Consider the following 14506-nt stretch of genomic DNA (forward strand, 5'->3'; position numbering starts at 1 on the left):
GCTAACTGAGAAATTTGTTCAGTGAGTTTTGCCCCATTTTACGACTTTTCTTGCCACATTTGTTAAGTGAATCACTGCAGTTGTTAAGTTTGTAATATGGTTGTTAAATGAATCTGGTCTTCCCATTGACTTGGCTGGTCAGAAGGTTGCAAAAAGAGGTCACTTGATCCTGGGACACTGCAACCTTCATAAATGTGTGACAGTTCTCAAACATCCAAATGTAAATTACATGACCACGGGGATGCTGCAATGGTCATAAGCAGGAAAATGGCCATAAGTCACTTTTTTTCAGTGCCATTGTAACTGAACAGTCGCTAAGCAAACTTGACTACCTGTATTGCTAATCCAGGGCAGATGGGGGAAAAATCCTTAGTACACAGAGAACAAGCACTGAAAACTCCTATCACAGTGAAACACTTGTTTCTTATCATATTCTGAACAGGGTAACTTAGCACATGCCCAAAAATATTAATGAATTTGTATACCTTCCTTTGCAAAGCATGTCTTGCCAGATCTCTTCCTTTGGAAAGCATCTTTAGCTAGATCTTCTGGAAAGATACAACATGTCTCTGGGTGTCTCACCATTTGTTGCTTCTTAAGAACAAAGTGAAGTCAGTAGTGGGATTGATTTTTTTTAACTACCAGTTCTGTGGGCATGGCTTGGTGGGCATGGAATGGCTTGGTGGGCATGGCAAGGGAAGGTTACTGCAAAATCGCCATTTCCTTCTGATCGGCTGGGACTCGGGAGGCAGAGAATAGATAGGGGAAGGCCCAGTCAGAGGTGGTATTTACCAGTTCTCTAAACTACTCAACATTTCCGCTACCAGTTCTCCAGAACTGGTCAGAACCTGCTGAATAACACCTCTGCATGTATGGCTTTTAAATATACACTGAGTAAAGTGCAGGAGTGTTGGAACAGGGGACAGTTGGATGGAACTCATTGAAAATTGCGTACCCATGCATTATACATTTACGTATTTTACCACTGACTTTAACAGAAAGACAATTTAGCAACTAGTCTATTTTTGCATTTGTTATTATACTGCTGCATCTTGCTTAGATGGGGGCTGAATCTTCTCCCTCTCTTGGGGACCTTGGTTTCTGAAAATAAAATTTTCTGCTATCTCAATACAGTTGCTTGGTCTGTGTTGCAAGATTTAGGGATTTGGTGTCTTTATGAGCGTGCAATCATTTTAGCTATTTGTATATTTCATTTCTTCTGTTCAAAGATAATATGTACATGTTTGTATGCCTGCATAGGTTGGAGGAGGGAATAAACAGAATGATCAAAATAGAAGAAGTGGAGACTGTTAATAAATGAATAATAAAGATGAATAAAATTTTAACAATAAGTGATTCTTGAAGATCTGCTGTTAACATTTTCTGAGGAAGTTAACAGTGTGCCCTGTTTAAATATGAACAATGATTGTAAGATTTGTAGGTAGAGTGTACAACATTTACTCTCACTCTTTATATCAATTCTTATTTTCAGGGGCAGAATTGCCAAGTGAGAATGCACAATCTGCCAGCCAGTGCATGCAGCTTTACGGAAGAAATGTTCCTGTTAACAAAGCATCGCTGACCCTCAAATAGAGTGGCAAGAGGAGAAATCTCTGTAACTATAATTTCAAAGAGCAGTTAAGTCCCCTGATATTTCAAATACTGTTATGAGGACTCTAGCCCACTTCTTTAGCTACATAAACTGAAGACAGTCCATGGTGCCCTTTGTCATAAGGCATGCATTTGTCTTTAAGGTTCTGCAAGAGTGGCTGTTATTTTTGCAGCAGGAGGTAACACAATAATTCCTCCCAGTGTTTTACAAGCACCCCATTAGTTCTTACAGAAGCTCAGATGTGCAAAGAAATAATTTGGGATAGTTGCACTATGTTGTGCAATGATGTTGTGAAGCAAGGGACAAGTACAGGTAGACCTTGACTTACAACCACAATTAAGCCCAAATTTGTCATTGCTAAGCATGACAGTTGTTTAAATGGGTTTTGCCCCATTTTATGGACTTTCTTGCCACAGATGTTAAGTGAATCGCTGCAGTTGTTAAATTAGTAACATGGTTTGTTATGTGAATCTGGCTTCGCCATTGACTTTGCTTGTCAGAAGCTCAGAAAAGGTGATCCTATAATTCCGGAACACTGCAACCATCATAAATACATGCCAATCGCCGAGCGTCCAAATCTTGATTATGTGGCCATGAGGATGCCGCAACAGTCATAAGTGTAAAAAGAGTCGTAAGTCACTTTTTTCAATGTTGTCGTAACTTTGGACAGTCAGCTAAATGAATGGTTGTAAGTATTGTTGAAAATGCTACAAGGATATTATAGTGAAAGAGACGGAGCAAATGGGATAATTTCAACCCAGGCCTTCTGCATGCTATTAGAACAAGGGTGCACTTTTGGGGAGCACGAGGGCTGTACAGAACAAAATGATCACGCAAAATCATCAGGGCACTTCTACACAGATTGGGACAGGAATTTCTGCTTGTTTTTCCTGAGATTTGAGAAGCAGAATTTTTGGTTGAATTTGTTTTAAGCATATTAAGCCTACTTGAGGGCTTACCTGATTATACCGTGTTTCCCCGAAAATACGACATTTCTTCATAATACAGCCATGCCACATTTTTCTGGTGGGCAAAAATATAAGCCCCCCTGCATATAAGCCCCCTGGACAACTCCCCACCTCCAACCAGGCAGAGCGCCGCTCACCAACCTAGCAGTATCCTGAAGGTGTCAAGCCGCAGGAACCTGTGGGGAGGCAAAGGTGATCGCATTGCTCAGCACCTTCGGGATACCGCTAGGTTGGTGAGCAGCTCTGTGCCCAGCTGCAGAGGGGGTTGCTGGGCGGCTGCTCTCTTGCGAGCTGGCTCCCAAAGAGCCGGGCACAGCCTCATGGGCAAATGGCTATGTTGCACTGTCGCAGCAGCGCAACAAAACAGCCATGAAGCGACCATGCTCACGAGCAGCCACCCGGCAAACTCCCTTTGCAGCCAGGCACAACACCATTCACTGACCTAGGAGTATCGCCAAGCTGAGTGAGCACCTGTTCGCCGCCGCCCAGCTCCTGTGACTTGGCACCTTTCAAATGCCAGTGAATGGCACTCTGCACGGCTGGAGCACCGCTCTTGCACATCCACCTCCCAGCCTCACGATGCATGGCCCAGCTCTCATTACGGAGCCAGGGCACCTCCGCCACCGCCATCCCAGCCTGGCTTTTTCCGTGGCTTCCAACCCGAGTCTTTCGCCAGTGGCCACTCTGGGCGCACACTCTATGGTTGTACGCTCTGCAGGCAGCTGGCCCACAACCATAGAGCATGCGCCCAGAACAGCTACTTGGTCACGTGGCTTGGCGATACCCCTAGGTCAGTGAATGGCGCTGTGCCCGGCTGCAAAGGGGGTTTGCTGGGTGCCTGCTCATGAGCGTGGTCACTTCATGGCTGTTGTGTTGCGCTGCTGTAACAGCACAACACAGCCATTCGCCCATGAGGCTGTGCCCGGATCTTTGGGAGCCCACTAGCAAGAGAGCAGCCGCCCGTCAACCCCAAAACAATAAACCCTCCCCTCATAATAAAGCCCAAGCCATATTTTGTAGGTAAAAAGATATTAAGAACCTGTCCTATTTTCAGGGAAACAAGGTACTGTTTGCGTTTTCATTATTAAAATGACAAGAAACAGTGCAGCAATTACAGTCAGGAGTGACTCCAACAACTACAGAAAAAAAAAACACTGGCTGCCTATGGCTCTGGTTCTCCACATCTGACAATTACAGCCAAACTATTCCCAAATGCATTTATTTAGGTAGACACCAGACAGAGAGCAGTACTTCCAAATACAGATGTATTAGCATCTAACCATCATGGGGCACTTTTTGCGAGCAACTGTATCCTGCTCTGGGGAGCTGAGAGTGATAGGTTACCTAAAAAAAGCCAGCTTGTAATCAAAACCTAAGGCAATGGAGATAAGAGGTGACACAGTAACACCAACTCATGAAAGGGTATAATTGGCTCTTATTCCCTGAGATCCGAAAGGCTCTATAGGTGATGAAAGGAGCATCACCTGGGAAGATTGAAGATTAGAAAAGGAAGAAAGAAGGATACATGAATTACAGCTATCCTCTTACTACATGGAGTTTTGCTGTCAGGCATGGAAGTCCTATTTGAACATGCCAAACTCTTAGGATTACAAAACTCTCCATGGGGACAGAGCAGTAATGGTATTCTATTATCTTCACTACCAATTCGGTAGCAGGAGTGCATGTCTGGGCATCCGCAGAACCTTCTGCGCATGCACAGAAGATCTGTGATGACGTCTGGGTGGGTGGGCGGAGCCTTGCACCGCTGCCACTACCGGTTCGCCCGAACTGGTGCGAACCGGCAGCATGCCACCTCTGGGACATATGAAGAAAGGGAGATTCAGAGAGGACACAATAGGAAGCTTTCTCCAAATTCACTGCAATCCTGTTGTCACACTGTGAATGCTGCCCTTACTCATCCTAGCACCTGCAATCATCAAACGTACCAACCTTATCCAGCACTGGGTCATCCAGTTGCTGCTGCTCGATGCACTTGTGACAAACACGGGACAGAAGTTCATGTGGTTCAATGAACAGTCTTGAGCTCAGCAGGAATGTGAAGATGTAGGCCTTCTGAGGAAAGGAAACATGAACGTTCATCGAACAGCAACTGGCTAGAGAATTAAATATGCCAAATTCTTTCTCAAAGGCAGAAGTTCATTCCGTGGTTTATTTTGAAACAAATACTACGGTTGCGATCTCAATCTATCTGGGTGGTATAAGGGGACACTATATTGGTGTATTGGGTGTGAAATTTTTAAAGCAACTTTATTACATTTTAAAATAAAAAAATAAGAACGAACAAGGATTAACAAGAATAATTCTTGTTACAATTCTTGTTTTCTTTTTGTTGGCATTCTCTATTAACTAGACTCTTTTGGGATAGGAGCAGGTTATAAATACTATAAAATAAATATATAAATGAACAAGAAAACCAATGGCCAACAGATATCAATATTTAAAATGGATGGGCAAGATATCTACTTCTCAATACAGAAGTCTTTCAAGAGTGATAAATCCTGCTATGTTCTCTTACAGTATCTTTTCAGAAATAGGGATTCTGTTTTGGCTAGAAGAATAACATCAACTGTTGAAGTTCAGCTACATTAAAATTTATTTGTTCTTGGCAGTGTTCCCACTGACATTAGGGACAATATTTAAGATGTTCTCTAGTTAGAGATAGTTTACTAATTTATCATTGTGAATAAGAATTCTATGCCATGAAAAAAAAACAATCCAAACCCTTACATAAGTGATGCTTAGAAAAGTGCACACATATCAATTTATATTTCTGGTAAACATCTACACAAGTGACAGAAGGCAAATGGAACAGAAGATGTTACTGTACAGGTAGTCTACAATTTACAACCACAATCGAGCCTAAAATTTCTGTTGCTAAGCAAGACAGCGGTGGAATGAACTTTGCCCCATTTTACCACCTTTCTTGCCCATTGTTATTTGAATCACTGCAGTTGTTAAGTTAGTAACCCAGTTGTTAAGTGAATCTTGCTTCCCCATTGACTTTGTCAGAAGGTTGCAAAAGGTGATCGCATGACCCTGGGACACAGCATCCATCATAAATACATGCTAGTTAGCCAAATGCTCAAATTTTAATTATGTGAATGCTGAAATGGTCGTAAATGTGAATAACAGCCATAAATCATTTTTTTCAGTGCAGTTGTAACTTTGAACGGTCACTAAATGAATGGTTGTAAGTTGAGGACTAACTATATGTTTATTTGTAACAAAGATCGTTGAAAGCTTGCAAAAAATGACGGTCTAGTTCATCAAAGCAAATGGCTGTTCACAGTAACTGAACATTTACCTCAGGGTAGTAGTCAGCTGTAGGTATAAGGTGTTGAATTAAAGCATCAAGAGATGCTGAGGTAAGGTTTCCATCTTGAAAGATCAGTCCTCCTTCATCATCTTCTTTGGAAGGATGGAGGTGATGAGGGCTGAAGCCACAGGAAGTAAACATGCTGGCAGAGCTCAGCGTTTGGGGCATGCCTTTCTGGAACAAAGGAAGCACAGATAACATCAGTCAAAGGTACACCCAAAAATTACAACAGAGCTTGGGAATGAATAAATGAATGAATGAATGAATGTAAGGAAACACTTGTGCATTTTAAAAACTTCCCACCATCGATTGCACTGAAGAACTCTAACCAGTGGAATATAAAATACGAAATAATCATACGTCGTCATCATCAACAAAGAACATCAGCAAATTATTCGAAGAAAAAAGTCAATTGGAATAAAAATACCTTCGGCAGCCAACAGGAAAATAGCCCTATATTAGGGAAAGACATTTATTTTCTTATAGTTTATATTCAAATAATGCTGCTCTGCTATAATTATAAATTGGGCCAAAAACAATTAACATGAATATCTGCATATTCAGTTTTATTTAATATATTGTAATGCATTCTGCATAAAACACCTATTTTTAAAAGCAAATACACACATATCTTTATATTAATACAAAGACATTTGGGAATTGCAAATATTGAAGTTAATTACACTCTTGGAAAGTTTCATATTGGGTTTGTGGTCTTTCACTGGTTTTGCTAACTGAATAAAATTTCATTATCTTTGCTTGCAGGATATATAGCCAATTAAATAGTTTCTTGCATCTTCATTTTCTCCCTTTCTACATAGATAGGGACATTTATGCTCTTCCTGACATCTGGCACTTTACCAGTTCTCCAAGATTCTTGAAGATAATACATTGGAGTTTGGTCAAAATCTAGCCAGCTCCCTTAGTTTCCTAGGATGCAAATAATCTAGTCCCAGAGATCTAAACTTATTCAAAGTGAAGAAATACCCCTGCCCATGTTTCTCTCAATCTCAAGCTTCAACGCTGCCCTTTCATCCTGCCCTTCACATTTTATTGGAAAGTTTTTTGTTGCTGTTGTTGGGAAAGATTCAACCATATTAGGAGTTAAGAAGTGCTGCCTTTTAATAACAGAATATTGTTATTTTTACAATAACTCTTGTAAGAAATTACAAGGAAAACATCTTTTACCCTCCTGGTGATATAAAAGCTTAAATATTTTGGGATACACCAATCTGCTCTCTCTCTCACACACACTGCCCCTGGCACAATGGGTTATCTTGTGAGGTTGGCATAATGCACAGTCCCTCAATCACCATCCTTCTGTTTGTCAAGGATATAATGAGGACTTGAACCAACATGCATTGCTGTCACTTTTTAAAACAGCATAGGCAGTCCTTGCTTAATGATTGGTCAATTAACAACCATTCTCAGTTATGGCAGATGCCCCCCTCACCCCAATTACTTATGACCCATCTTCGAAATTATGACTGCCTCAGCCACCAGTAGTCACAATTGCATTTTGATCACATGGCAACCAGTTTGCATTTACAAGTGATTGCAGTGTCCCAATGGTCATGAGAGCACAATTTGAAACATTCTTTATTGGGTTTGGGCAAAAAGAAAAGTCAATTTGGGAGAATGTATTAACAATCATAGTGACTCACTTTATGACCATCATAAAAAAAGTTGTAAAATTGAGACAGGTTGTGTGGTGACCTGCTTAAATAACCACAACAACTTATGATCAAAATTCCAGGCTCTACTGTGGTTATTACAGGAGGATCTATAATTCACATCTCTTTAAATATGTTGCCAACTATTTTCAGTGTTCCTACCTTTTCTTTTGAATAGATACAAACAAAGTTGTTTGATCACAGCCAGTTAGCCTCTCTCTCTGCTGCCCTCCCTCAGATGCCCAAGCATGACTATTGATTCCCTCAGTCAATTTATTCAGATTGAGTTAACGAGCCCAAGTCTGTAGCCCAGGTCAAACTGACTAAATACTACTTTCCTTGCTCCTGACTGAAGTGAAGTCTTGCAGGAGCTCATCCAACCTGGTTAACAAATAACTGCAAAGCTTCTATTATTTCAGTGGAATTGGAAGCCAGCATAAAGCTGATACCATGGATCCTTTAAATCTAAAATACCAGGGTTTCACCTGCTATTTGTGGATAGTATCTTAAAGGTGGTTTCTTTGCTAACATTAGAGAAATGATTTCCCATCACCAAGATACTGATTGGGCTATCTATGTAAACATGTAAACCATCACCACATATTAGATAACATTCTTTAAGCTTTGACACATCTTTGCTTTTTTCATCCCAAATCAGCCCAGAGAACTGATTGCTGCCATCTGCTGTAGCAGGGCCACTATTTGAATCAACCTTGGGATTAGTAGGTCACTGCTTTCTCTCAACTTCCATTTACCTTCTGCCTAAAAGCAATTGCAAAGATTTGTTAAGAAGCAAAAAACTGAAAATACTAAAAATAAATACATGGTTACTTTAATTATTATTGTTCTATTAAATCTAGAGGCTGCACGACTCCGGGATTTGGGCGTCTTACAATTAACAAATAAGAACTGTGACATCAAGCAAGCAAGAACAATGCAGACCCAGAAACATACACTATAACAAAAAACAATTGGCAAGGGCTTGACACCCTTCTTAACTTCACACTTGAGATAACTGCTAGGTCTTCAAAGACCTTGTTTTGGCAAAGTGCTGCAGGCGTCTCGTCTCTCCTCCCCTGGCTGGGCTGCAGAGGAGAACTACAATGCTGATTCAGCCCTCGAAGAAATCCAGTTTGACACCCCTGCCTTAGATATTATGATTTTGCTTACATATATTAGGCAGCTACAATCCTTATCAACATATTGTCCATCTCAATGCATTGATAAATCAGATGAAAATTTCTATTTAAGTACAATTTAATAAAGACACCAATCCTAATGCTTCTTTAGATTTAGACCACTGGCTAACAATTGTCAGTTTAAACACCTTAACAAAACAATGTAGGGGATGGGGGGAAAGGCAGAAATTATTTCATGTGAATTGTTGGGAGACCTCTGGACCCAACTCTGTAGGCGTCTAAGTGCCAGCTGCAGAATGCTTATTACATCACCATTCAATGAAAGGCCAGGAAAATTTGGTCACTGACACTTTCACATTTAACAGAAAGTCTTGTGGCAAGTGATAATGATATTGTCAGTATTGCTGCCATACAAATCGCCAAGTCCTAAGAAAAGAAACAAAACAGCCCTTTCCTAATTAAAAATCCAAGCAGAATGCATGCAGTCTTGTTCTTAATTTCAAAGGACAAAATACTTGTAATCAGTGGATGAATGCATAATATCCTGGAACTAAGAATTTGGCTGCCTTTCATTTCTAATATTATATGCACATTAGATTTCATACTGCCTGAATGTTAGAAAGATGGCCAAATCCCATTACTAATTTCCAGTTCTCCCAATAATGTATCGTTTTGTTTACATGGAAACAATAAAGTTTGCAGGAATGGATAGTTGCCTTTATCCTAATCTTTCAATGGATGGAGATTTCAAATTTCCAGGTGAGCATATCGGGGAAGGCTGGGCTATCTATATACGAAATCAAGAACAAATTGCAGATATTGAACCATCGCAGTCTCATGTCTGCACACTACTTTCTTCAATAAAAATGACAAACCTCTGTAGTCCTACCTTATTTGAAGCAATAAATTATGTCTCCATGCCACTTCTAGTTTTGTTAGACAATGATAAACTTAAGGGGTCTCTCTTTATAGATCATCAAATGGCACTTCAGTTTCTTTAAAAATATAAGCACAACCAAATTATTTCTGGAATTATATTTCTTTATTTTTAAATGTAACTTGCAAAATATAGTGAGGAAATGGATGGATGGTTTTCAGAGTTGTCAAAAAATGTAATCACATATGTTGATATCTACACTAACACAGTGTTTTCAGAGTGGTAAGTCAAGTGTGATCCATCTACCAATCTTCTAAGAACTAACAGATGAGGCTGTTACCAAAACCAGACTGTTTAGAAAACATTTGCTAGCTTCAATGCTAAGATATGGTATAAACTACCTATTTGAACATTTTCTCATTTTTCTGTATAAGGCCAATAAAATAGTCCAGGATCCAGAAAATTACTTCAGTCATGCATTAGTCAGAACTTATCACTTTCCTTGAGCATGCCCACTTCATGAACTGCTTTGAAATGATCTGCTATGCAGCAAACATGGAGTTACAAAGCACAACAGCTTTGAGAATGTGGAACCCTTTAATTCAGAAAGTACTTTGGCTATAAATGCAATAATACAAGTATCTGTATTTTGAGGAAAGCATTTTCTTTCACTCTCAGTCTCATATCTGAAATACAAGAACAGAAATATTATAGGGATGTTGTATAGATCCCTGGAATAATATGCTATTTATAATAAAAATAATTCCATCTCATGCTGAACATGCACATTAGATGCCATATTCTCTGCTGTCATCATAATAAAAATATATTGTGATGCTGTTTCATCTTGCTGCAGAATAATTTTTGCTGAATTTTTTATTCATTTAGCCTGTAATATATGTCTGATTATGGTGTTAACTATGACACATACAAGCTATATTCACAGATGCTGAACCATGGTTTGCTTAATTTCATTTGGTTGACACTAATCCATAAATCATAGTTTGCAAATCACACTAGCTAGGTTCATACATATTAGCATATATACAAACTTAGCCACAAACTGATATACAGTTGGAATTATTAAAAATTGAATCCATGCAGAAGAGATAGTAGACTCTAAATTAGACTCTAATTGCCTGTAGTCTTCCTTATAGTTATCTCAGCACTTCTAATTCATTCATCTTTCTTCTGTATTGGCATTTCATTTTTCTCCCAAGAAATTCAGGAATATGAAAATCATTTAGTAGATTTTCCTGATAGAGGCTTCAGAATATTTTGAGAAACCTTCACTACACTTGACAAATCCAGCCACACAATATATATATAAATGTATATAGTGGTCAATAGTACCCTCACGATTGATGGGATCATCCAAGGGGTCAAAAAAAGGGTGAGGGTCAAAAGGCAGTTGATAAATGATGGAAGATCAATTGGGATCAATTAACCTTTTGGGTTTCTGTAGAGTTCCACATCACTTCCTAGTCCTGAAGGTGAGATGACTGGAAGAGGGACATGTTATGCAGAGTTGGATGGTCAGCCACCAGCGAGAACAGCCTTGAATTATCTCTATTATTGGTTAATCTTCAATTTGATTCAAGTCACAGACGCACTGCATAGACTTCTGCCTCGCCATATGGTAGCAGCAGCCTGAACAAGATCTGAGCTCCAGGCCTGGTGGAGCGCAAACCATGGTTGCTGTCTGCTCCAGAGCCACAAGGTGAGCTGCGGAAGAGAGGGGCACTTGGCTGCAAGGTTGCCTGGCACTGTGAGCAGGGGCAGGGCTGGCGAGAGTGCACCCAAAATACCTTCAGGTGCCTAAAGAGACAGAAGAGTAGGCAGCTCCTGGCCCTTGCTGGCTCAGCTGATCTGCGGGACTGCAATTAAGGGGTCACCAAGTCACACCATGTGCCCCCTCCCACACACAGATGTGGCCACTGGAGTCACACTGGCGGAGTGTGGCAGGGTCAAACCTCCTTGAGGTGACCAGGGAAGGGAAGGAGCCACCAAGCTAAGCGCAGCCTCAGGGATCACTGCCTGTGTTTGTGAGGGGACACATGGTTGGGCTGCCTCCTATGCTGGCCACACCTTCACTAGGGCTTATTTTTTGGGGGGATAGGTCTTATATTAGGCCCTAAAATCAGGCTAGGGCTTATTTTTTGGGATAGGTCTTATTTTCAGGAAAAAACACAGGAGTACTATTAGCTAAATCACCAACTATTACATTATATTTATATAAGCAATAAGCAATCAGAAACTTCACAAAGTGGTCAATCAGATGAAAAGTTGGAGTAGTCCTGGCTTAAATGGCCTGTAGCTTAGTTTGATGTGTAACTACTCCAAGCAAATTTTGTAGCTGAGTAAGACTCTAAATTCAGGTGGCTTGATTCCAATTTCATGTCACAATCCACTATTATCAGAGTGAAAATTTAGAAAACCTTCACGTGTAACAAAATTGAAAACAGAATTGTTGGGAAGCTGCTCCTCCCCTTGCCACAGAAGAATCACCTATCATATAGCCAGTTTCAACATTTTGTTTATTTACTTATGATTTGTTGATTAAATTTATATGCTGCTCATGTCACCAAGGGGCAATTCTAGGCAGTTTAAAACCAAGTAAGAATAACAAGCTAAATTATTAGATTATTAAAATAATAAATCAACTTTATTTTGACAATACATATTTTCATACTAAGGAGATAGCACAATGCCTGAGATCGGGGGTTCAGTAAATTTTTCAGGCTGTGGAAACTGCTAGTAAAAATATAAATATGCAAAATATTTTCATATTCTCTGAACTCCTAGTCAAAGGATAAACTGGACCTGTTTGAAGTTTTTCTTTGTTCTTATTCTGCTTCAAAGTGCAAAATCCCTTTTCTCTTCCTTCTGAAATATTGCAAAGCTATGGACAGAGAGATGGTTCTGGCTTGTAGAAAAGATATAAAAGGCTTAGTAATATATTTCCATTCTTATCAGTTCTTCCTATTCCATATTCTTTTATTTGCTATGTTCATTTAAATTACAGCATAGCTGCGTTATCATAGTTGCCTGCGGCTAATGCTATTAAAACAGATAAGAATTGAGTTTTGCTGTGGAATATCTTGATGTATTATGTACAAGTAAAGTAATAACTGAAAACAGATTGTATCAATATTGTTTGGGAGCATTATGCAGCCTGCCCATAAAGTCAGTTATCAATGAAACATGAAATATGATTTCTATCCTAATCAAGAGCTGCTGAAAATTATAACCTAGTATTTAAAGCTGGAAATCATTTCACAGAGCTAAACAATAGTAGATGGATGAAGAATATTATTTGCAAAAACTTTGATGATATCACAATGTGGGGAAAACTATACTGAAATGACTTTATGGATAATGGAAAGCAAAGTAAGCTGGAAGGTGGATGGAGGTATGCAAATAGAAAAAGCAACGTTCTCGATGAATTAAAATTTAGAAAAAGTAAGATTGAGGCTGTGCAAAAGCCTTTGAAAGCAGGCTTCCCAAGAAACATATACAAACATCTCTTATAAAATGACTAACGGTAAAGGTTCCCTTCGTACATATATCCTAGTCGTTCCCGACTCTAGGGGACAATGCTCATCTCTATTTCAAAGCCGAAGAGCCAGTGCTGTCCGAAGACTTCTCCATGGTCATGTGGCTAGCATGACTAAATGCCGAAGGCGCACGGAACGCTGTTACCTTCCCACCAAACGTGATCCCTATTTTTCTACTTGCATTTTTAGATGCTTTCGAACTTCTAGGTTGGCAGAAGGTGGGACAAGTAATGGGAGCTCACTCTGTTACGCAGCGCTAGGGATTCGACTAAAGTCATTTAAAAAGCTTTTGCGACTTCTCTGGAAAGTTGCTCTTGGAAGTGAACAATGAGGTTTGGGGTGGAGAACAGGAAAAGGTTCAGGCAGTGATGCTTGTATTCTTTACAAAGGCTCACCCCAAAGCAATTGTGGGATTGTAACAGAGGCATTCTTGCAGGGGTGAATTAATTAACACATGTAGTGTGACAAAACACGAGGATGGTTTACACTCCTTGGAAACTCATTACCTGGTGATGACATATATCAGCAACAGGGCCTGATGTTAATAGCTTTCCTGGCATAAATTTATGGATATCTATTCAGAAGTAAATCTGACAAAGCTCAGTGGGGTTTAGTGCCAGGTAAAGATCAGCTGCATAACTTTTATCAAGTGATCAAATAATCTATTGCTTATGATAAGAAAAATGCAAATATTTTTAAATATTGGACTAAAGAATTCATTTTTTTTAAAAGAAAACAACCATTGCAAGGACTGAATTGCTATGATTTGGCACAATAGCATTCTGAAAGTGATGGGGAGGGAAAAGAACTAATCTTGTGGCTGACACTTCCTCGCTCTTGGCTTCACACACGTAGGCACAATTGCATATTTTGATGTGCACCAAGTTATTTAAAAACAAACTGTAGCTGTTTTCTGCCAATATAGTTGATTTGGGCTGTCATTCCATTTTCCAATGAACTATTATTTTATTACTATAAACCATGAGTGACTTATTGCTTAGAGCAAAACAGCTGCTTCTGTTTACTCATAAAGATATTGAGTTATCCTTGCCTCATACATCATTTTCTACAACTGCTGAGAACAGGAGGAAGATGTAGTCTTTTTCCCGGTTTTAACAAGTTGCCTGTTTAAAGTACTTGATAAAGATAGCCATTAGTAGCTGTCAAATTATCTGCAGTACAGGCACTGATGAAACCACAGTGGTGATTACAGGAACAGAGAATAATTCATGTCGTCTACAAGAAGAATGAAGCTGGAATCACGCTTGGCTCACCTGGGAAGTAGAAAGCTTGACTGCTGCTGTGAATCTTCTTCAGCTAATGAGAAATAAAAATATATATCT

General features: G+C 39.6%; 1 protein-coding gene across 4 annotated transcripts in view; it reads right to left on the reverse strand.

Annotated features, from left to right (window-relative positions):
* The window catches only part of RASGEF1C (RasGEF domain family member 1C), a 112192-nt gene that overhangs the window by 48270 nt on the left and 49416 nt on the right, over positions 1-14506 (reverse strand). For 3 of the 4 annotated variants that reach the window (XR_014174431.1, XM_081941975.1, XM_081941977.1), the window contains exons 2-3: positions 5906-6091; positions 4531-4653 (exon numbers count right to left, since the gene is read on the reverse strand). Coding sequence is in view for 3 of the 4 variants with exons in the window: in XM_081941975.1 (XP_081798101.1) it covers positions 4531-4653; positions 5906-6085 (303 nt within the window). In the remaining variant the exon portion in view is untranslated. The remainder of the gene's footprint in view (positions 1-4530; positions 4654-5905; positions 6092-14506) is intronic. The other variant, XM_081941976.1, reaches the window with a different exon arrangement.

Source organism: Natrix helvetica (genome assembly GCF_964273705.1).
Source record: "Natrix helvetica genome assembly, chromosome: 1".
In the NCBI taxonomy this organism is placed as follows: Eukaryota; Metazoa; Chordata; class Lepidosauria; order Squamata; family Natricidae; genus Natrix; species Natrix helvetica.